Source organism: Hemicordylus capensis, chromosome 5, assembly GCF_027244095.1.
Source record: "Hemicordylus capensis ecotype Gifberg chromosome 5, rHemCap1.1.pri, whole genome shotgun sequence".
NCBI classification, from domain to species: Eukaryota; Metazoa; Chordata; class Lepidosauria; order Squamata; family Cordylidae; genus Hemicordylus; species Hemicordylus capensis.
The window spans coordinates 154,623,774-154,648,858 of NC_069661.1; the positions used below are offsets into that span (position 1 = coordinate 154,623,774).

The following is a 25,085-nucleotide window of genomic DNA, read 5'->3' on the forward strand; positions in this document are numbered from 1 at the left end:
CTGCCTGCTAAGCCGGTGTCTTGTTTTCTCCTTGCAAAGTATTTCTGCTCAAATAACTATAGCATCAAGCTAACAAGATGGCTTCGGTTTGGTCAAGCAAGCAAAGCAACCTCCACAGTAGCTAGAAAGTTAGTAAGTGGGAAGAGACAAAAAGTCAAATTTAAACTACTTTGTAACTGGGCCACTAATGCATTTTTAAATGCCACTTACTCATGCAGGGCTGATATCCAGTGCATCTCTTTTTCTTGCAGTATTTAAAATGTATATCCTTTTATAGCTGAGTAATTGTCTGCCTATTCCTGCTCTTCTTCTTTTAGGTTTCAGTCTACAGGAAAACTAACTGGTCACCTGGGCCCTGTTATGTGCCTTACAGTAGACCGCATTTCCAATGGACAAGATCTCATCATTACTGGCTCAAAGGACCACTATATAAAGGTATTGCCTCTCATGACTTCATCACATTAGTAATAAAGCAGGCTTTAAGAGTGACATATGGCTGTCATTTTCTCTCTTTTTCTCATTTCATCCCAGATCTAGCCACCCAGATTGGTAATTTCTTATTTTGAGATTGCTTCTGTATTCTTTTTACAGATTAAAGGCTCATCAAACTGACATTTAAACTGACCTGTCTAGCTGAATCTATGCGAGTTGTAAATTTCAGGATATGTTTCATGTTTATTGTATGCACACATTTTTATAATGTTAGTGATTGGTATTGATGCACTATGCCAGGTTTTTTTTTTTAATTCAAGAACTGGTTTAATACCACAATATTGGCTGAACATTTTTGTAGTGTTCCCCGGTGTGTATTTTATTCAATTGCCTGTCAATATTCTGTAAATCTGAAAATGTAAACATACCATTACTATTTCAGATGTTCGATGTAACTGAAGGAGCTCTTGGAACTGTAAGCCCTACACACAACTTTGAACCTCCTCATTACGATGGCATTGAAGCACTTACTATTATGGGAGACAGTCTTTTTAGTGGATCCAGAGATAATGGAATAAAAAAGTGGGATTTGGCTCAGAAGGACCTCATTCAGGTAGTGTTCAAAATTAAAGTCAGATATACAAACTCCATAAAGCTGAGCTACATTTCCTATTGTGAAGCACCAAAACTCTGTAGATATCCCAAATCTGCATGAACAAGTTTAAGAATTCATTTTGCTACAAATGTCTTTGTGTGCTGTGAAGATGGTTTTATTTCAGTGGGCCTTACATTGCATTGAAATGTTTCAGCTGTTTTATTGATAATACGATGTTTTCAATTTTCAGATGCTGGCATACAAATTAGGTTGCACTTGTGCACCTAAAAAAATTTGCAAATTACCCTACAGTTCATTGACTTACATGCATAGCAGCATTCTGAGCCTTTCACAAGGAGAGGCTGTTCTTAACCCAGAATGTTTCAAAACAGCAGAGCACATACACAGTGTGCCTTTCAGGAATATGTCCCTGAGGTTGTGCAACTCTTAGAGACATATTTCTGGAAGGCAAAGAGCACTTGTGAAGGCAGGGGAGGTCAGCAGAAATTGCTTTGCTACTAAAGAAGGCTCTGCCTGTGGGTACACAACCTCTTGTTGCATTCATGAAACATTGCTCTGCATGTCAGCCATTATTTTTTCTGATGTGGCTTTCACGGCTAAACTAAATGCCTGCCCTTAATCTGAGATATTTCTGTTTCTGCACCTAATTTTGTGGTATATCTTTCCAGCAAGTTCCCAATGCTCACAAGGATTGGGTGTGTGCTCTTGGACTAGTTCCTGGTTCCCCTGCCCTCCTCAGTGGCTGCCGTGGAGGCATTCTGAAACTCTGGAATGTAGATACATTTGCACCAATAAGCGAGCTGAAAGGGCACGATAGTCCCATCAATGCCATCTGCACCAATTCCAGCCAGATTTTTACAGCATCAGAGTGAGTTATTTTAATGTTGTTTACACATACATCATGGCTGAAATCAATGAGATGAAGCCCAAGTACATGTAAAACACTGATAGGGATTATCCTTGCTTTCTACCAAATGCAAAAATTCAAGGGGCTTGTCTACAATGTGGGCCAGCAACTCTGTGTCTTCACTCTTCTACATATTTGAGGTTCAAATGTGGTATATAATATGTAACGGTTTCTCCCTAATTTGTGCCACTTCATGCTCCATGTATTATCTTACAATAAGCAGATCAAATGTGCTGCAGTTATTCAGTTTTCCCTCTTATTCTGTTTGTTTTATCATTGATATTAGTGTTTTTAGTGGGGGGTTTGCTCAAAGGGCATGGAAGTCAGGTTCTGTTCGACCTCAGCAAAATGATTGGGAGAAAGTGTAGCAGTGCAATATATTAAGACTTTTAATGATTCCAGTATGGTGCAAACTCAGTTAACGCTACAATAACTACTACATCAACATAAAGCAGCAAGGTTAAGGAAGCTTTAACCATATGGGGGTTTTTGATCATACATCTAGAAGGTTTTGAGTTGAAGAACAAACTGCTTAAGCTCAAAGGTCTGTAAATGCAAAGGAAGTAGCAGTCTGTACATACCTCAGATACTATCCAGGGATCTTTAACACGATGAGGCTGTTCTGATGATCAGCCAAAACTGGGCTAAGAAAGCCAAGCCCGGACTCATCTGATCGTCGGAACCACTGGGAGCTGCATGGCTCCCAGCAGCAAACCTACCTCCAGAGCCCGAGGTTATGGGAGCAAACACTCCCTTGGCCCCATTTTTTTTTAATTGTCTGCCAGCCCCGGCTGCTTGTAGCTGTGGATGGCAGACTGTGGGGCTCCTGGCTGGCATCTGGGGAATCCCCGTAAATCACCGCAGAGCTGATCCCTGTGGAGCCTCTCCCCCGCCAGTGGCCAGGTGAGCCCATCCCACGCCACAGGGAGTGCAGGGCGGCACACTGCAGCTCAGAGCAGCTTGCAGGTGCCGCCAGAATGGAGGGAAGCACCTTCTGATTTATGCTTAAAGGTGCCTCTCGCCACCACCCCCAGCAGCACCCGCACCAGCTGCTACTGTGGTGGTGATGATGATGATGATTTTATTTTGCCTATGCTGATAATGTCACTACAAGGCAGCTTACAAAAATTAATAACAATCTGCACTGAATACAGCTCTCATGAAATTTAATAAAGATGAGTTGAAATAATTGCTTCTAGGTTAGTTAGGCTGGGGTGTTTTTGTAAACAACAAAGTGCATGTTGGTTTCTTCCCTCCTCTCCCCTGCAACACACACACACACACACACACACACACACACACACTCTCTCTCTCTCTCTCTCTCACACACTCTTTTTTGGTGTACAATATGGCTAGCAGATTGATAGCAAGGGTAGCAATACCTCTTGTAGGACAGATTTTGTGAAATTTGTAAGGTTGGAATATAACTTTAAAACAAACAAACTGGTAGACCTTTAAAAAAAAATTGTCATTTGTGAATTTCAAGAACATTCATTGTTCACATGGTGGGTCACTGCACCTACAATTTAATCCTCACCCCATCACCTGATAGCAGTTGTCTTGTAGACCAAGTTTAAGAAACATCCATGTGGCGTATCAACATAAGATTTGCCCTATCCCCAAGTCGTCATATGAAAGTCTGGGCTTAAATGTTTAACTGTGTGTTCAAACCCAGAACCTAGGCAACCCTGTCCTAACATTCTGTGGATTATTCTCATGGTCTGTAGGGATCTTGTTGCCACTTCCAGTTGTTATAATTTATAGACAAATTTTGAATTACACAGGCTGTCGCCAAATTTTATCCCTTATTTTTTGTGTAAGCAAACTATAGTGGTAGATCTTGAATTAAGTACCTGTCTCCTGAAACCAAGCTCAGAGCTTTTCTTTCAGCATACCTCTCTGCTTCATATGTTCCACAATGATGTCATGTAAGTATAAATTAATAATGTGTATGATCAGTGCTATGGAACATAATTTAGAATCTATGAGAACCTTTAAACATCTCTGTTATCCAATACTTATTCCTGCTTTGATTGTTTAAAAATGTTTTGCAGTGATCGAACTGTGAGAATCTGGAAAGTTCCCAGTAGCCTAGATGGACAGATCTCAGATCCAGGAGATGCAAGTGAAGATGTTGCCAGTAATTAGATGGGAATTGCCGTGCTAAACATCTCAAGCTATAGCGATAGACTGTGCTCTTCCTGCAAGTTTCTTTGCATCCAGTAGGCAAACACTAGCTGCTGGGGGTAAACCCTGGAAAATGCCGCTCAGCTCTAGAGTTGTGTGTTGTATTCAGCTAAAACTGCTGCCCTTCAGAACTGTCCTGCGTACTGTATTTAAAACACTTGTCTGTTGGTGATTATAAGCTTGTCTCACATGTAATGGCTGGGTTTCTGTGCATATATAAGCCTTGTAAGTTAAACAACTGGAAGTCTGTGTTGGCTTGAATGGCAGTCTCAAAAGCTGTAACCTAGATTATGAAAGTGCCCTATGTACCTCACTCTCTGACCCTTCTGTTCGACTGAACTTCACTTCATGGTTGTATGGAATGTGTTGGAGCATCTATATTTTCATTTCCCAAGCCTTTAGTAGAAGAGAATTGGGGGTCCTAATGAGTTTACTTTTATTTTGCTGCTGTTCAAAACATTAAGACTGGAAGAGGGGACAGAAGGAAGAAATCTAGTCTGAGACAGATTACTGACCTGACTATATCATGCTAACAGTGAATGCCATATGACCTGCATTAATTGTTAGCATTCATTCTTGTTGACCAAAGTTATGCAGCTATGTATACTCTCTGCTCAGGACTAGAACTAAAATACTGTTGAATTGTTAACATTTTATTAGTGCTTTGCCTACCACAGTATTCTTAACATTGAAAGAAATGTATCTTAATCTGTTGTTTTTATGGACCTGTTCTATCATCTCACATGTTTGTTTGTCTGTTTGTTTGTTTGTTTTAAGTAAAAGTCCTTCCTTTTAATCGCATTTGATATGCTGCTAAATGTATTTTAAATATGTTGTTTGTTAACCTTGGCAGTTACCTTAAAAAAAACTGTACCACCTGTGTCAACAGAGGCTGTGTAAATACATGGGTTGTAAAGAGAGATTATCTTAACCATGTGCCTGTGTGAATTTTTTTAAAATGCTGTAAAGTGTGGATATTGAGCGAGAGGGATGTATAATTATTCAGCTTGTCAGAACATTAATTTGTAAATTCAGCAAGTTTTAAAAGTTTGTAATAGATTCAGGAACAGCATTTATTTGTTTTGTTGGGTTTTGCTAGCAGAGGAGATGGGCCTGTAAATGTACAGCTTGTGGTAGTTGATGCTTAAATTAAAAAAATGTGAATTGACTTGTCACTGCTTTTCTTGTCCTACTACCTAAGAAAATGGATAGGAACAGAGTGAAACGCAAATGTCATGAACAAAGTTTTTGTTTTCAGTTTAGTGGCATTCAAACTAAAAATGACCTACACATGTGTGTTGCATGTTGTTTGGTTTCTTGACATCCTTTGCTGATAATAAAAAGAACCCTCTTAATTAAGGATCAGGACCCATCAGTATCTTCATATGTCTAAATTAATTGGTTTACGTTGCTTATAGTCTAAGCTGCAATAAAGAGATGGATGTTAATAACAACCACCACAACCTCCTGAAGTTCCCTTTAGGCTTGTTCATCACCAAAGTGGTCAAGCAAGTAGTTTGAGCAATGGGCCTCTTTGAATGGAACCATGTTTTTCCTCCAAAAGGGCCTTAGAATAGAACAGATACTCTGTGGAGTGTGCTTTGCTTTTCAAATTGAGAGGAGCAAAAGCATAAGACACTAAGCACATGCATGAGTGTGCTATTATTGCTATTTATTTATTTACTATTTATTTATACTATTTATTTGAATAAATAATTATTCAATTTCTATTAAGGAATTCCTACCTTTCTTCTGCAAAGCTCTGGGCAGTATATATGAGGATATCACAACCACCCTGTGAATGAGATAGGTTATTATAACTGATTACCCAGTCAGACTGGATTTAGATCACCCAGTCAGCTAAGCTTCACTGGATTTGAACCAGCTTTCTGTGCTAGCGCACCACATTCTTGCTCATGCATCTTTCCTTATGCCTTCTCTAGAGCAGGGATTCTCAATATTGGGTCCCCAGATGTTATTGGACTTTAACTCCCATAATCCCCAACCAAAGGCCACTGGGGCTAGGGATTATGGGCGGTGAAGTCCAATAACATCTGGGGACCCAATGTTGAGTATCCCTGCTCTAGAGGACACTTTTAATTTTTTATTTATTTATTTAACATATTTTTATAGAGCCCAAAACACAAGTTCTCTGGGCAGTTTACAAAACAATAAAAACAACCAATAAAAAGATTGACACATTTCAACAATTAAAGTTAAAACTATTAAAACACAATTAAAACAATATCTAATTAAAAGCCTGGGTGAACAAATGAGTCTTGACTGCCCTTTTAAAAGTTGTAAGAGATGGGGAGGCTCTTATTTCAGCAGGAAGTGTGTTCCAAAGCTTCAGGGCAGCAACCGAGAAAGCCCATCCCTGAGTAGTCACCAAATGAGCCAGTGGCAACTGCAGACTGAACTCTCCAGATGAATGGCCCAAGCTGTTTAGGGCTTTATAAGTTGTAACCAAAACCTTGTACTTTGCCTGGAAACTTATCGGCAGCCAGTGTAGATATTTTAAGATAGGGGTGATATGGTCTGTCCGAGATGACCCAGAGACCAACCTGGCTGCCGCATTCTGGACTAACTGCAGTTTCCGGACTATGTACAAAGACAGCCCCACATAGAGCACATTGCAGTAGTCAAGTCTGGAGGTGACCAGGAGATGTACTACTGTTCTGAGGTCATTTGTCTCAAGAAATGGACGCAGCTGGCGTATCAGCCAAAGCTGATAAAAGGCACCTCTGGTCAATGAAGTGAAAAAGAGATCCTCTATGGCTTATGACTGATTATTAAACTTTTTTTTATTTGGAAAGACCTATTCCAGCTTACTGATAGTGCTAGAATGTTTTAGTAATTGTTTTTATTATGATGAATTTTTAGAAGACTGCATATTGCCTTGAGCAGCACCATAAGGTTAAAAATTGTCTGACTCGTTTACCTTGTGGTGCCTCTCAAAGCAATGTATAAGCTTCTAAAAATCGATCAATTGCAACAATAAAAACACTATTGGAATAAGCTGGCAAAAGCCTTTTCAAATAAAAATACCATATAATCAAGGAGTTGGGTATTTTGGATAGCAGGGTGTGTGTTACAGAAACAGAATTCATAGAGCTGGTTCACACAATTGATCTAATGGCTGTTAAACAAACACTGGAGATCCTGGTGTGGCACATACTCCCATGGAGCATGTCATGTGAACTTGGGATTTGGGGGCAATTCAGATTGGCGCTACACCAAACCAACATTAAGCTGACCTTGACAAGCCATGTCCAAATTTCAGATTATGGATCTCAGCTTAATGTTGGGTTGGCATGTTGCCAATCAGGGAACACTAAAAAAATTCTGAGTTCACGCAACATGCTCCACGGGAGTGCCCCCCCCATCTGGGATCTCTGGTTCTCATTTAATTAACATGAAATTGATCATGTGAATGAACCAGCTCCCTAGTCTTTCCCTACATGCCACCACCAGGAACATGTTTTCTAAACCAGAAATGTTCTATATTGGATACTTTGCTGATGAACGGGACTCAGCATCTCTATCTGTTGCTGTACTGCAGGACTGTACAACTTTGGCCCTCCAGATGTTTTTGGACTACAATTCCCATCATCCCTGGCTACAGTATCCAATATCCAGGGACTGATTATGCGAGCTGTAGGCCAACATCTCCAGGAGGGCAAAATTGGTGCATGCAACCCAGCTGTACTGAGTACCTGGCTGAAACCAGATCTGCTAGAATGAGTCTCAAAGCATCATCCAGCAAGGTTGGCAGCCTCAACCAGAATAAAATAATGAATGGCCCCTGTTTCATTGACCAGCTGATGGAATAAGAAGCTGCAAAAACCATACTGGCCACTTTTTTTCTTCAGCTGAAAAGGGGATTGGAAAAGGAAAAGCCTCCTTGTCTTGAGGCTATTATTAGACCACTTTTGAAGAAACCTGCATTGGATCCCTCAAAATTAGCTAATTATAGACCTGTTTCTAACCTTCCATAGTTGGGCAAGGTGACTGAGCAGGTGGTGGCCTCTCAGCTCCAGGCAGTTTTGGATGATGCAGATTATTTAGACCCATTTCAAACTGGCTTTCGTGTGGGCTATGGGGTTGAGACTGTTGGTCAGCTTGATGGATGATCTCCAACTGGTTAACGACAAGGGGGAATGTGACTCTGCTGATTCTTTTGGATCTCTCTGCAGCTTTCGATACCATCAACCATGGTATCCTTCTGGACCGCCTGAGGGAGGTGGGATTGGGTGGTACTGTTTTACAGTGGTTCTGCTCCTACCTCTTTGGTAGATTCCAGATGGTGTCACTTGGAGGCTGTTGCTCTGCAAAGCGAGAACTGAAGTGTGGAGAACTGTAGTGTAGAGTTCCACAAGGCTCCATACTGTATCCAATGCTCTTTAACATCTACATGAAACCGCTGCGAGAGATCAAGAGATTTGGTGCTGAGTGTTACCAATATGCTGATGAGACCCAGATTTACTGCTCCATGTGACCTCATCAGGAGATGGCATATCTTCCCTAAATGCCTGCCTGGAGGCGGTAATGGGATGGTGTTTATAAAAACTTGTTTCTCTGTATCTATATAAGGTGTAGGGGTGTGCACAGAACCGCAGAGCTGTGGTCCGGCACTGGGGTGGGGGGTTCCATTAAGGGTGGGGGTACTTTAGTTACCCCTCCCAACAACGGCGCCGTATTTAGTTGAGCAATCGGGCGGCAGGATACCTCCCTGCCACCCGCTTCAATCCCCGCTTGGCTCCGTTAATAACTAAAAATCGGGCAGCAGGATACCTCCCTGCCGCCCTGTTCAAACCCCGCTTGGCCGGCGGCCGCCCCCTTCAATCCCCCTGCCGCCCCCTTCAATCCCATTCTCCATAGAAAACGGGCGGCAGGATAACTCCCTGCTGCCCCTTTGCCGGCTTCGCTTTTGAGCAGGCAAAGGGGCAGCAGGGAGTTATCCTGCCGCCCGATTTCTAAAAGGAACAACTGCTCCTTTTAGAAAACGGGCGGCAGGATAACTCCCTGCCGCCCCTTTGCCAGCTTGGCTGCAAAAGGCTTTTAAGAAGCCTTTTGCGCGCACATGCAAAAGGCTTCTTAAAAGCCTTTTGCAGCCAAGCCTGCAAAGGGGCATCAGGGAGTTATCCTGTCGGCCGTTTTCTATGGAGAACGGGATTGAAGGGGGCGGCAGGGGGATTGAAGGGGGTGGCCGCCGACCAAGCGGGGTTTGAAGGGGGCAGCAGGGAGGTATCCTGCTGCCCGATTTTTAGTTATTAACGGAGCCAAGTGGGGATTGAAGCGGGCAGCAGGGAGGTATCCTGCCGCCCGATTGCTCAACTAAATACGGCGCCGTTGTTGGGAGGGGTAAGTAAAGCCCCCCCCGCCCTTAATGGAACCCCCCACCCAAATCTTGCCGGACCGAACTGCCCGTGTCCAGACCGGTCCGGAGGCCTGTAGAATGGCCTCTGGACCGGTCCGTGCACATCCCTAATAAGGTGTCTGGATTTCCTGGAATCAAACGGAAATAGTGTAAGAACAGAGCAAGCAACATGTTCCTGGCCCAGGTAGTCCTGTAGAATAGAGGGAGAGAGACTGCACAGTCTTGTTCAAGAAAGCAGGGATGTGACGAGGTTGATGGCTCTGAGTCAAGATTCAAGGATGGGGCCCACTGTCCTGCCTTTGCTGTCCACACTGATGCAGTCTGACAACACTATCACATGAGCTGACCTGGCTGCCCCATGCCAGTGAGAGAATAGGCCTGCCTTAAAGGAGCCACCTCTTCTTAGTGGGATGTGGCAGTTCCACATGGGAGCGGCGAGGCGAGGAGTGAGCCGTGAACACAAGAGGCCAGGGTGAGAGAGGGTGGCAGGCAGCCCCCAGAGACACATGGCTCAGTCATAGCTAAGTTCCTGCAAGCATCTCTAGGTCTTGTAGGTTGAGAGGCAGAGAGAAGTGTGCACCTCCCTTACATGACAAACTATCTCAAAGACTGCAAGTCCCAAAATTCGTTAGTTCTTGCTGGTATTTCCCAAGCATAGACAGGAAGAGCTCTTGGAGTATGGCAACTGAAGGAAGGGACATTTAATAGCCACATATATTATAAACACCAAAATATATGTGAGTAAATGAGAACTTCTGGCCTCCAGAAGGCATAAAAAGAACTGATATTAGATCCCAGAGACAGCATCTGAAAAGCATTTGTCACTGGTGTTGTGTCCATGTAAATATACGTGCATAACATAATGCATAGTCTGGTTATAAATACAATCAGTCATCCACAAATGCAAGGAGCATAACTCATCACTCCTCCCATTTTTCAAAGGAGAAAAGGCCTTTCAAGAGGAGTGAGAGAAAGCCTTTTGAGAGGAGTCTTTCCATTAGCTCAGCTATTTACAACTTTGATGAAATAACAAGTATGACTTTTCTGAGGACTGTCTCTGGTTGGTGGTGCATTTGGGTCAGGGCTGTTTAGCCCCTGAAGAGAATATACAAAGTCTCTTGTGTAAACTTCTGGTGTAAAAATGAAACTGTTTCCTCCATCCAGTTCCTCATATGGCCTGTCTCACCCTGAGGCTTTCTAGGCTTGCCTCTTAAAGAGACCATACACAACATGGGGGGATATGTTTTGAGTCTGTACTGAGCCCAAACATGTTATCCTTTAGGGCAATCAAAAAACTCTGTCTGTCTGTGTAGAATCTGTGGCTTTTGTTTTAATGTTACACCTGATTTTACCATTTGAGTCTCCCCTTCGGCTATGCCAAACCATTTTGTCTTCAGAGGCCACCAACTGGAAGTACACCATCTTCATTTCTCTTACTTACTTATTTCTTTAACAAATTTGTATACAACCCACTACCAAAGTTTCTAGGTGGTTTACAGCATAAAACAAACCAAGAATAATTATTTTATTTACAGCATAAAATAAAACAAGAATTTAACAGTTACAACATATAAAAATCTGAAGTTTTGTATAAAAACCTTACATAACCTGCATATAAAAAACCTTACATAACCTGCATATAAGAACATTTTCTAATGATAAAAGTAACAAATATTTGCAATGTGTCAGTTTGCAGATAAGCTGAGTAATTTGTCAGACAATTCCTGCTTATAAAAGGCCTTCATCCTATGTGCTTGAACTATACTGACTCAACCATGGAGAAAAATAGAGTGCTTATGATTCTTGCCATTTCACTTGCAGGTAAGATGTTCAGATAGACATCTAGTTCATTTATGGAACGTGGGAGCAGTCACAACATTGCTGGAATGGGAGGAAACGCAGGAGTGCTCATATAGATTTAGAAGTACTAGAGTCACACACCCATTGTTTAAAGATGGGATGTTCTGGTTCCATTTGAAACTTCTATTTTTTGTCTCCCTGAGATGGAATGTGTAGCTGCCAATAGAAAACAATACAGAAATAAAGATTGGAGTGTAGCTATGGTTTGATAGTAATGTGTTTTTTTCCGAAACAAAAGACTGCAGCAAAGATTGAATTCTATTCTTTTTCCAACTTGAGTCTTCTTATGTGGGGGGAAATGTGATATGTCTCCCCATGTTTAAAGTTTTAAATCTCTTATGAAAGTGCTCTGGCAAGGTAAATACAACCCACTGCTGTTGTTTTCATGTTTAGGGAGCGGTTGTGGCTGGAAGCAGGGGTGTAGCTATAACTGAATAAAGGGTGGGGACAGATGTCCCTAAGGGAGGGCAGGCTGACAGTTGAACAACAGCTTGCTTTTCACTTTCTCCCAAGAGAAAGGTGAAATGGCTGGGGACTATTGTCATTTTTTGTCCTAGGGTCCCTGGCTGAGACAGAGCAGCTTATGACATTTACAGGAACGAGATAAAGTAATTTATCGCAACCCTGCTCAATAGGCTGGTGCTTTGTCTCCTGGTGTGTGTGTGTAAAGGAAATACAGTTAGGGGCAGGCTGTGATCACAGCAGCAGCACTACGTCAGAGAATTATTAATATTTTCCTTGTTAGCTGTTTTTGCCATCCAAATTATCTGCTCCCAGCTGCGTTCCCACCAGACGGAAAACAAGGGAGATGTCAGTGGATGACATGACAGCAAAAATTCAATTGCAAAAACAGCCCACAGGAAAAAGGTTGATCATCCAACCCTCCCCCGCAAGTGCTGCAGGCCCCTTCTGCATTTCCTTTAAAAAACAAGAGTTATCTGTGAACAGTTTACACCTCAGTGTTTGTTAAACAGTGCTTTGAAATTTGAAATTAACCTCCATATCTGGTTAATTTATGTTAATAGCTGGTTTGAATTTCCAGACCAAAAAAGATGGGGGGGGGATCCTATACACAATGCACCCAGTAAATGTCAGTCTAATTTAATTGTCCTCTTAGGACCCCTGTTCAAGCCCAAAGTGAATGCTCAGTTCCCTGCTGAAACCTTGGGCCCTGTTGATTTGCATGTAGCTGTGCGGTACATTTCCACTGAACAAAGCATCAAATGAAAACTATACGTATCCCAGAAGATGGTCAAAGTTTGTGAGTCTAACTTGTATAACTCTGATGGAATGCCTGCATACCATAGAGTTAGTGCCCCCTCCCCACTCCAAGGTAGCTAGATTGGTATAGAATCAAATAAATGAAGGCTTTGTAGTAGACCACTGAATTCAACCCTCTGCTTGATGCAGGAAATCCAGATCTAGCGCATCCCTGACAGATGCTGGAGCTTCTTGAAGGCTTCCTGTGAGGGAGAGGCCCCTCCGCCGCCCCCCCTCAGGACCTTGTTTTATTTTCAAGCTGCTTTTTATCAAGTTCAACTGCTGCAATCTTTCCTTCTGCCACTTCAGCCCCTTAGATCTCATCCCGCCCTCAGGTTTACAAAGCTTTGCCCTCTACTGTGAGATAGCTTTTCAGGTATTTGAAAAGCACTATCATGTCCCCTCACAGACTCCTCTTCTCCACATTAAACATACCCAGTTTTTTCTGCTTTTCCTCACAGAGCTGGTTTTCCAGATCTCTGCCCTCCTCTGAATCCATTTGTCTATATTACAGCACCCAGAACTAGAAATAATACTCCAGATGAGATCTGACTGGTGCAGAATAAAGTGGAAGTATTATTTTGTGTTGCTCGGGAACTATTGTTCTATTAATGCATCTTATAATCTTAAATCTTAAATCCTGTAAACCTACTTGAAGGAGTTCTTAACTGATTCAGTAGGTGGGTAGACACAAAGAGAAGCTGGCTCAGTAAAAGGCTATCCATATCCAAGACTGCAAACACTTAAATTTTCTCTCAAGCTTTAATGGCAAAAATATTGGCCTCCATCTTAGAAAAAGACAATGCAGCCCATTCTCTGTTTTCACATCACGGGGACAACTGAACTACTTTCATCAAGACAGCTAAAATATAAAACACTTTACTAAGCAGGCAGGTTTACTTTAGCTGTTCAGCTACCCTTCTCTCAGCAGATGATGGACCTTCATAAACTGTTTCTTGTCTATTTTTTAAGGCTTCCTCCTTCATTCATTCATTCATTCATTCATTCAATTTCTATACCACCTTTCCAAAAATGGCTCAGGGCAGTAATGAATAAATAAAATGGATCCCTGTCCCCAAAGGACTCACAATCTAAAAAGAAACATAAGATAAACACCAGCAACAGTTACTGGAGGTACTGTGCTGGGGGTGGATAGGGCCAGTTACTCTCCCCCTGCTAAATAAAAGAGAATTACTACATTAAAAGGTGCCTCTTTGCCAAGTTAGCAGGGGTTTTTGTTCCTGACCTTGTTCCTTCCTCCTTTCCTCTTGCTTCTTATAACAAGGCTGACTAAACTTTGGCTTGGGGATGCCATAGGACTTCATACAATTGTATGGAGATGTTTTACATGCCTTCCACCTAATGGCACAGCAGGGAAATGACTTAACTTGCAAGCCAAAGGTTGCTGGTTTGAATCCCCACTGGTATGTTTCCTAGACTATGGAAAACTTCTATATCAGGCAGCAGCGTATAGGAAGATGCTGAAAGGCATCATCTTATACTGCGTGGGAGATGACAAAGGTAAACCCCTCCTGTATTCTACCAAAGACAACCACAGGGCTCTGTGATCACCAGGAGTCAACACCGAATCCACGGTGCACTTTACCTTTACCATGTAAAAGATGCTTTGCATGGCTTCAGCCACTCCTGTTCTAAAGTTGATGTATGTAGCATCTGCTTTCTCCAAATAAGATTTTTAGAAACCACCAGTGGGCAGCACAGGCTTTCATTCATTTCAGATGGAGACACTAATATTTCCAGCAGCATAATCAAAACAGAAGAGCTTTGTGCAGTGGGATTTCATTTGGCTTTATACAATGTTTGGTAACTATAGCTACTTATTAACATGCTAGGAAGGAACTAATTTTTCATGCTCTTCCTTATGTGTCTGATTTTTGAGTGTTATTTTTTACCATCCTCCTAAACAGTCTCTAGAAATTATGTTAGACAAATGAAGCTACCCCTGGGAATGAGGGGAAGGGCAAGCCAATCAAATAAATCTTAATTATGGTCATAGACCAGCATAAAGTATAAGGGGTGATTACATATTACTTATTAAAAGTGAAAAAGCCTAGGCGTGCACAATATATTGAAAGACTATTATAAAAGACTATAAAGATCAGAAATAGAAGTAAAATTTAAAATAAACCTATGGCTATCTAAAAGAAGGCAAGACTGCAAACTAAATGACCCTTAATGACCAAGACCTGAAAATTGCAGTTAACAGTAGTTAAGAACACTAAAAACTGGGTACAAATATTTATTAAAAAGGCATCATTAAAACATCATTTTTAAAAAAGGCATAAAAGAGAGAAGCAAGAACGCATTAAAACGTAGAGGCATAAAAGGACATATAAAACCATACAAGGGCAACTATAGACATAATACGAGTTTTATCAGTTTAGGGCAAGATAAAAAGCCAAGAAGCTGTGGGCCTGTAGAACTGCAGGAGTGCTGTGCTGCCATGAAGCGCTCTGAGGAGGCAGGCAAAGGTATGCTCGAGTTGGCTGCATGCATGCTCTATCCACATTCTCCCACCTGTGGCTGCGAGCGCTTTCCTTCTTGACCCTTTCCCCAGAGCAACCCTTGCCCATGTGGGCCAAACTGGGCTTGGATGAACTCTTGGCACCAAGCCAAGAGGCTGCCTGAGGAGGTAGTGGCTGTGAGGAGGGCAGGCACACACTCCCCGGCACCCACCTTCCTGCCCACCAGCTGCTGTGGCCAGATGGGCAGTGGGGTAGTGGGTGGGGCCCCTAGGCGGGAGGGGGGGTCCTCTGGGCAGGCAATGGGGCTGAGTGGCAGGTAGCCTGGTGGGCTTCACTTGGGGCAGCTCTGACCCTTGGGCCAGTTCTGGGGAGGAAGCTCTTCCCCACAACCATTGTGGCTGCACGCACTCTCCCCCCCCCACAACAACCTCCCCATGAGGCCTGCACATGTTGATTCATCCCCAGCACTGCACCTCCATAGGGACAGCCCTGCAGGATGGTATCCAGCTGCTTCACTCTGAAGATATCTCCAGTATTTTCAGGGCTGGCCTACCCATTAAAGTGAGCTAAGTGCCTGCTTGGGGTGCAAAGCTCATAGGGGTGATGATGGTCTGGGTCACATGGGACCCAGGGCCACTGCCCTACACATCCCCATGGCCCCATGCTCCTTCCCTGTGGTGTCCCCATTCCCCCACCCTACCTCCTGGCCACAGCAGGAGGCAGGCAGGAGGATGGGTGCCAGGTGGGGGGCGGGGAGCATGTGCCTGCCCTCCTCGCCGCCAACCCCCACCTACCGCTTTGCGGTGGTCATGGTGATGAGGAGGAGGCAGCCAGGCGATGGGAACACCCGCCTGTTTGCCCACCCACCATCCTCGCCACCTCCACCTGCCTCATTCGCAGTGAGTGGAGCTGATGGTGGCAAAGTGAACAGGCAAGCAGGCAAGTGTTTCCCTTCACCCACCTGCCCTACAGTGGTGAAAAGGAAAAGCATGCACTCTCCATCACCTGCCCAGTATTGACCATCCTGCCCACTGCCTTCTGTGACCAGGAAGGTGCCCAGAACAGCGGTGGTGATGCCTGTAAGAGGAAATCCAAGATGTTGCTGACTACAGCTCCCAGAATCCCTAGCTGCAGGTTTAAGATTCAGGGAGTTGTAGTCTACAACATCTGGGATTTACTGGTGCCAGGACAGGGGTGGTGGTGCCCACATCCTGAGCGGCTGGGGCGAGCGCCTATGCAGGGGCACCTGGGCAGGCGACAGCAGTGTGCAGGGGCACCCAGATGGGCTTTGCCTGGATCTCTGACCCTTGGGATGGCCCTGGGGAGGAGATTCCTCCTCCCAACCATCTGTAGCTATGCACACTTTCTTCCTGTCCCCCATGTGGCTGCCCCACCACCACCTGCGGCTGCATGCTTTCTCCCAGCAGCTGGGAGGAGATGTACAGGCAGGAGGAGGCAAGCCCCACAAAAGTCACACATGCACTCTTACCCACAACTACCTCCCAATGAGACCCCACACATGCTAATTCCCCCCCCCCACACACACACACAGCCCCGTGTCCCACTAGGAACAATCCTGGGTGAAGGGAGCATAAGTGGTTGCATAGGAGTGTGCTGTTGCCACACAGTTATTGTATAGACCCCCATGGTCAGTGCTGCCACGAAAAGAAAAGAAAAGAAAAGAAAAGAAAAGAAAAGAATGCAGTGCTGACACATTAATAAAGTTGACTTTTCTTTTCTTTTTTACACTTGATGTCATAGGGCAGAAATAAGACAGCATGGAATTTGGCTACTAATATTAAAATGAATTGATTTTTCTTTTCTCAGGTTTAAGATGAGGAATAACATTTCTTCAATATTGCATTAAATGTGCTTAATTTAATGTAAACTGAATAACTTTTATTATGATTAAGGATAGGGTAAATTATTCTCCAGTTTCTGAGATCATTCAACAAGAAGATACTCCAGTTGCAATAACAACAGAACTGAGTAGATTCTATTCTCCATAATAATTTCAGAAAAAAGTCTGAGTGTATTTATCTGCTATTTTTCCCCTCCTCTTAGTTTTTGCTCAGGCCCTCGCTGCAAGTTACTCTCTGACTGGGCAACCTGAACGGACACCAAAGGGATGGAGGTACCTTGTTTTCTCCCTCTCCCCATGCCTTGATATTTTGTGCACCTTGCAATATAGTAACTACTAACTAGCCATCTGACAATGATGTAATTCTGATTTTTTTCAAATTTAAATTTGAGAAATGATTGCAAAAGAAGATGGCTTCTTTGTAAATTCACTGCAATAGCTTTTAATACTATAAACATAATACACTGTAACAGCAAAGCGTCTTGAAATGCAATTGTGTCCATTATCCACTAAACAGATCACACAGGGCCAGCCCTAGGGGTTTTAGCACCCTAGGCGAAGTATGACTTTAGTACCCCCCACATTCAGTTACAATTACATTCTGTAACATACAGAATATAATTTTAACTGAACGTGTTGGGGCGGGGGGCAAAGTCATATTTGGCAGCTGATGCTGGTTGGAGTGAGGGGGGCAAAGACGAAAGCAGATTATACCTTTAAAAATCCATAAGACTGCTACTGCCTGCCACCCCGTGTTGTTGCCCAGCTCCACGTGGAATATGCATCGGTCAGTTCATTTCCCCGGGACCAGAACTTTGCACAACATTATCCTGACATGGGACTCCTCCAGTCTAGTTTGCTAATTTCCCCACACAAGCCCGAATACAGTTAGGGGTGTTTGCCAGTCACCCCAGAGCAGTTCCATTAACAATAGTAGAGGCCTTATGAATTTTTAAAGGTATAATCTGCTTTTCTCTCTGCCCCCACTGCTTCAGCTGCCACTGTCCTAGCTGCAATGCAGAGGATGACTATTCACTGTGGAGGGCAGGAGCGGTGGTGCCAACCCATACCCCAAGAACTGGTGCCCTCATGACTGGGCTGCTCTAGGTCTGCCTAGTGGATGACCTGGCCCTGAGAACACATAGGTTTGCACAGATAAAAGGTAGAAAAATACATAAAGTACCCTTATATGAGTCCACACAAATCCTCAGAATAGTTCTCTGTTGCTGAAATTTGGAAGCAAGAAAGATTATTCAGAATAGGGGTGTACGTGAACAAGATTTCGCAGTTCAGTTCGAATTCACATCAAATTCGAACCAAACTGCATGCTACCAGACTGGTTCGGTTGAACCAACTGTTCGGTCTGGTCCATTCAGATATACTTGTAAAGGGGAATCTACAAAGGAGCTGGGGGTGGGGGCGGTGAAATATGTAATGTAAAATACTCCTTACTGACTGGTGCGGCTACAGGCATAGCTGCTCGCCCCCTCCCTGTGCTGGAGGTCTCAGCTGCCCGTGCAGCAGTGGCGCAGTTGCAGCCTTTGCGCATGCCAGGAGGCTATTTGCTTTGCATTAAATTACATTACTTTTATCGCTGCCCCCTCCCCCAGGCTTCTTTCAATGTAGAACCGCTCAAACCAGCCTTGGTTCGGTTCAATCACAGACTGAAACGGCCCTAGTTCGGTCCACAATTCAACCACCAAACCGGTCCGGTTCGATACAAAGTAGTTCTACATCAAACAGTTCGTGCACTCCACTAATTCAGAAATGTATGCAAGGAGCAACTGAATTTAATACCAGAACACATTGGCCATCGTGCAGGTGGTGTACAGATTTGTAAAGATGTTGTTTTGCTGGTTAGTTGGCTTCAAGTCTGAAACCTAAAGGTTGTTGAGGTTGGAATCTAAGGAAGAGCTATGTGTGTGGGAATGTTTCATGCAAATATCACAGTACATGCATGCAGCACTTCCTGCATTGAAAAGAATGAGTCAGCCTCTGCTCCCCATGTGCAAGCTGGCATCACTAGATGGAGAGCAATCACAAACATTTATTTGATATAAAGAATGGTTGGTTATGTGAAGCTTTATTTTTCAATAATAGGCAATTTAGCCTGGCCCATGCTGTAACCTTTGATTTCACAAACTGAATCACAATGCAATTATTCTGAGTGAACAAAAGGTTCAACACAATTATTATGAAGGAACCAAAGACAGAACCCAAAGTAATAATGAACAAACACTTCTCTGATACTGACTTGGTTCTCCACTCAAAAGTAGCCTTGTGGCATGAAGCTTTATGCACTGAAAACTGGCCCTGGATGTGGAAGATCGGATTCAAATCCCGATCCAGTCATGGGAATCATGGGAAAACTTCTTTGGTTTTCCATATTTTGACTGTAAAGCATTTTGCACAAGTGCCATACAAATAGTGAATTACAGCATCATAGAATTTATTTTATTTATTTGGCACATTTGTATATGGCCAAAACCTGTTTCTCGTGGCATTTTACACACATGTATCTAGATTAGATACATAAATTGGTCAAGAGGGTGAGCTATCAGGTCATATTTGTTTACTATATAGAGACGTAAGTTAGAGACGTAAGTTTTGGGCGGTATAAAAATATGTTAAATAAATTAAATAAATAAATACTAATGGTACAGAGAGTTGAATCTTTTTAATTGTTCCCCAGACAGTGAGGTACAATGATAAATGAGTGTGTGTATTTTCCAGGATTGTTCTATCAAAGAATGGAGAAACCTCTCAGTATGGAAATGACATTTCTCAGATTGCACTAGATGTGGAATTTCAGACAAAAGACAGACTCAGATTTAAGGTGAGTTAACCAAAGCAAACGTAAAATAAACCTCACTATGTCAGCTATGGAATTTGTGCCCCACGATTTTCTGATAGCTTTTTTATTTGGTGTTTGCCTGTTCTTTGGAAATAGATCTATGATCCTAACAACGAACGATTTGAAGTTCCTCTCAAGATTGAATCTCCTCCGCTCGCTGCTGCTGACACCAGCTATGACATTGAGATAGTGAATGATTCATCTCTTCGGTTTAAAATCATAAGAAAAGCCACAGGAACAGTGCTGTGAGTACAGGATATATCAAGCTTGGGTGTTTTTTATATATATATATATATATATATATATATATATATATATATATATATATACACTAAGTAATGGAAGTGAGATAAACACTGTTTCTCATGTGTTACTGCTTGGTTCAGCATGAAAAGAAAAGAAAAATGATCCTTTCATCTGGAGTGCAAGTTCTATTCGTCACACAAATAGCATGGAGCAAATTATTCCTACACTGAAAATAGAGTTCTGTGGATTAAAATGCCATGCATATGTACAAATGAAGAAAGATAGGCAACAACTCCAACAGATGTCTTCTACACAATCCCTTATTAGATGGATGGCTAGCTGGTAATTTTCGCTACATCTTCTAAGAGCTGCTTCAAACCTTAGCTGTTTCTAACATAGATTGCATAGCATCAAGTATACCATCAGTGTTCAGATCATCATGTGTAATGACCACACATGTCTACATTGTTGCATGTTGACATAGCCCAGAACTCTGCCCCTTGCTATTGGAGGAGAGGTCTTATGAGGCAGATGATGGAGAGGATTGGGTTCAGGATCCCTCCCTGAAGAGTCTCCAGATAATCAGCCTGAGAGAGACTCCTACAGACAGGGAGCTACAGGGGATGACAACATTTTTGTTCTTGATGATACCTGAAGAGGTGTGTCTGGAGGACTTGTCCCTCGAGCCATGGGCAGCATGGAATAACAGACCCCTGCCACCATGCTACATCCAGGGGCAGCAGGAGGTCCCCAGATTGGCTGGAGTCAGTACCATGGGCGGGGCTTCCAGAGAGGCCTCCCTGAAGCTTGGACTCCAGTGCCCCGGTAGCCAGCAAGGAGGTAGGCAGAGTAGCCATTGCTGACTGCCTTTTACCCACCACAGTTCTATGCAGACCCTCTGCCCAACACAGACCAGCTTTTGCCTGCTTAGTAATGGAGGTATGATGTGAATTCCTTTTTGTGGCCCCCCAACCCATATATAAGGATCTGATTGCCAAAGGGCTTTGATATGGGGACAGGGAGAGACTGAGAAGTCTCAGAATATTTGAAACAGACTGGAACATTTGCTGGCTTTAAAAAAAAAACTGTCTAAAAAGCCCTATAAGTGGCTTGTTTCATGGCAGAAAATTACAAAAACTTCTGGAACAAACAATATTTTATTTATTTATTCATTCATTTATAAATGCACTTATGTTCAAGTTGCTTTGCAACCCAGAAGGTCTGAGTGAAAACTGTGAAGCATGTCTTGTGCTTTTATTTGATTTTTCTTTAGAAATGCCAAGCTGGTTGGGCATGTCCAGAAACTTCACTCACACTATTTACACTGTATGTCATCAGTTAGTATGATTCTGTAATGATATGAAATGTCAAGGAGGCCCTGCACATGCTGATTTACCCCCCAGTCCTGCACCCCACTAGGGATGACCCTGCTTCTGAGCACCTGCAGAGAGTGATTTTTATCTCAGTAGAGTGAGAGACCACCAGCCCTACTTCCACACTGGGGAGCAGGGAGAATGACTTTTAGGACAGAAGGCGTAACTTCAGGAGCGCCTTGAGCCCTGGCATGTCTCATCCATCTTAAAATTTTACCAAGAAGAGTACATTGTACTCTCATTCTCCCCCCCCCCTTTTTTTTCTCCTGAGGAATGGTGCTAATTCTTATTTATTTATTTGTTTATTTGTTTATTTATTTATTTAATGCATTTCTATACCGCCCAAAACGTAAGTTCTCTGGGCGGTTTACAAAACAATAAAAACAGCCAATAAAAGATTAAAACATTTCAACAATTGAAATTAAAAAGTTAAAACTATTAAAACACAATTAAAACAATATCTAACTAAAAGCCTGGGTGAACAAATTCTTGCTCTTTTCTCTATTTCTCTCCACCTGTCTTACTTGCTCCTTGAGTGCAATGCTCCTTGAACCATGCTCCTTGAAATTACTTTTCACAAAATGTTTTTTGTGCTATTTTGATGTATTATGCTTTGTGTATGTTTGTGCCTATATATGCTGTACCGGGATCTATATAAGTAAACTAATGTTTTTATAGACTTTTTCTCTCTTGAATTCTTCTCTCATATTAATTATTGTAAGTACAATACCCTTGTGAGGAACATGAACCCATGTGTGGTGTAATCTTTGGATTGGAGCTTTGCACAAAACAGCTTCCTGATATAGCTTACAGCTAATCGAAATCCTGGGGTGTGAGAGGTCATCCAACCGAGGCAATCAGTGACAGTGTACGTGTGCTTGTACATGTGGTTATAATACACATGCTAGACTCAACATTTTACTGGCTAATTGTACTTCATGTAGCAGCCTCTAACCAATAGCTGCTACAGGCACATGAAGGCTATTGCAAGGCTAAAGACCTTGCTTTTCCAGATATAATGAGGCAGGTTCACCGAGAAAATGACAAAAATAGAATGTTACATTACAAAGTCACTCCTATCCATTGATCTCTTGTGCAAAGCCTAATGTGCATCCAGCAGTCCTTTTGCCTGCAAGCATATGTCTGTTGATTTTAAATAAGGTGGGCATCTCTGCATGTACAAAAATAGCATATGTGCAGTTGTTCCTTCTTTTTATTTAAGTGGGGAAAGCTACTAATGCAAGAGCTCTAATGTGGAATATATGGTGCTCTGCATCAGCATCAATTACTGTTTTACTTCCCTTAAACCTCTACTTGTCAACAAAATGTAATTTCTTAGAATCTTTCTTTTGACAGTGCTGATAAGTAAGCTATTGAGTTTGAGTGTAATTGTAAGATTGCTCAGTGAAAGTAGACAATAGACCTTTATATCTCAACTAGCTTTAAGTACCTGGCATTGCTCGGGCTTATGGTGCGAGTTTCTCTTTGTTATTGCATACATACGTTTTGTGCATATGGCAATTGTATATCCTTCTATCTGTCTGTCTGTCTGTCTCTCTCTCTCTCTGTCTGTGCGAGGTGGTTGTCAGGGTTCCTGCGGACCCTATGTTACTCGCAGAATCCTAGGAAGTCACTTTGCAAAGTTTGGTGCGAGTTTCTCTTTATTGCATCCATATCCGTTTTGTGGGTATACCCATTGTATATCCGTCTGTCTGTCTTTCTGTCTGTGAGAGGTGGTTGTCAAGGTTCCTGGGTACCCTATGTTACTCATAGGCTTGGAAGTCACTTTGCAAAGTTTGGTGCCGATAGCTGTGGGAGTATATAGGGAACAGACAGACAAACTGACATTCAGTTTTATAGAGAGAGATAGGTTACATAGGGCTGATTCTTACAATCCAATGTAATTTGGAAGAGTGGGCCAGCCAGCTAGGATTCCGGAGCCATGCATGCTCCCGAAAATCGATTGGGTGGGCAGGGGGAAAGCTGATCAAAGGACTGGGAAGTGATAACATGTGAGCAGCAATCCTGGTCAGTTGGTGTGGGCAGCTGACATCAATAATCTCAGATTTGAGGTAGGATGGAGGAGGTCAACTGCTGGTGCTGACTCACTGGTATGGCTCCTCCCACACAATCACATTCCGATCCTCCACCCACATTTTTGCCACCCACACAACCCAATGTCTGGAGCACACAAGGCTCCTGAAAAATCTAACCTCACATTTAATTATGAAGCATTTTATGAAGATAAAATACAAAGAAAAATGAAATGACATTGGGATGGATGGTGTACCATGCAAAATAGATGACTTGCCCAAGACCGCCCAATGACTTTTACAGCTGAGCAGCAATCAGAACCTGAGTGTATCACATCTTGCTTAAATGTTCTGTTCTTTGTGATGCACAAGGGCAGAGCCAGTCATAGAGATCCTCTTGAACTAAAGACTTACTTGTTTGGCCTGGACTTCCAAGGTTTTTACATTGTTTTTAAGTATTTTAATGGGTTTTAAATGGTTCTGAATCATTTTAAAATTGTTTTTATATTGTTTTAAGCAGTGTGTTTTAAATGGTGTTTGTTTTTATGTTTTAAACTTGTTGTGCACTGCCCAGAGCCTTTGGATGGGGCAGTCTAGAAAGGATACAATACAATACAATACAATACAATACGCATCCTGGGCCAATAGAAAATCACTGAAAATCAACTCTCATGTTGCTGTGGTTATGTTTAAAAGTTACCTGAAGGGTAAAGGAACTAAAAGTTAGAACTTTAAAGGTGCATGTACCTTTTTATATATCTACAGCCTCCTGGAGCTGGTTTTCTGTGGTGTGAGTGCCACCTCTGTGAGAAAGATCCATACTGTTGAGTTTGAACACATGCTTGTATTATTGAGTCACAGTCCCCATCCATATGGGAGCAGCACATCATGGAAATTCAGCTCCCAAGCAGTCATGTTGCTTTTATTGTATTACAAAACTGAAGGTATTTTATAGATACCTGAAGGTACCTGAAGAATTAGGAATAGGGAATAACAGGCTTGAATTTTAAAAGTGAATGTAAACTGGCTGAGAAAATGCTGGCCAAATTCATATTATCTTTGTGGATATTTTTGAAAAAATATAGTTACTGTAGGAGATACAATAGACGCTAAAAGTATGGGCACAATCTAGCAAAAACTATTCATAGAAGTTGTTTTGAAAACAATAGAATGGAATGCAACATGTTCCATGTCAGGAATTTTCTCCTAAAATTCACATTTATAAAAGAGATGTAGACAATGGGCTTTAATTTTAATAAGCTGTACATTGTTTTAGATGGCTAGAATGTAATTGCTCTTTTCTTGAAGCTCAGTAGCTGACAGTGCAAAGTTTTCTTTGGTAATATACTATAAGCCAGACTGTTCCTATAGTTTTCTCTTGCAATATACTATAAGCCAGACTGGCTAACCAAAATTGTCTTATTCCACACTTGGAATAATGCTTATTGAAATTACCCTCAGTGAAAAATTGTTGCTTAGTGGTTTATTACTAATAAAGCCTGTGTAGTATAGTATTCAAAAGCATACATTATGATCCGGAATGTCTCCAAGAGCCCCATTGGATCAGACCAAAGGCCCGTCTTGCCCAGC

General features: G+C 42.4%; 2 protein-coding genes across 9 annotated transcripts in view; both read left to right on the forward strand.

Moving 5' to 3' along the window:
* KIF21A (kinesin family member 21A) overlaps positions 1-5,310 on the forward strand; it is a 157,431-nt gene extending 152,121 nt beyond the window's left edge. For all 8 annotated transcript variants that reach the window (XM_053253846.1, XM_053253850.1, XM_053253852.1 and 5 more), the window contains 4 exons: positions 318-435; positions 875-1,045; positions 1,717-1,916; positions 4,010-5,310. In XM_053253846.1, the coding sequence (XP_053109821.1) occupies positions 318-435; positions 875-1,045; positions 1,717-1,916; positions 4,010-4,103 (583 nt within the window). In that variant the 3' untranslated portion in view covers positions 4,104-5,310. The remainder of the gene's footprint in view (positions 1-317; positions 436-874; positions 1,046-1,716; positions 1,917-4,009) is intronic.
* A 10,576-nt stretch (positions 5,311-15,886) lies between these two features.
* LOC128327414 (maltase-glucoamylase-like) overlaps positions 15,887-25,085 on the forward strand; it is a 107,842-nt gene continuing 98,643 nt past the window's right edge. The window contains exons 1-3 of the mRNA XM_053256215.1: positions 15,887-16,059; positions 19,723-19,825; positions 19,940-20,088. Coding sequence (XP_053112190.1) covers positions 15,887-16,059; positions 19,723-19,825; positions 19,940-20,088 — 425 coding nt within the window. The remainder of the gene's footprint in view (positions 16,060-19,722; positions 19,826-19,939; positions 20,089-25,085) is intronic.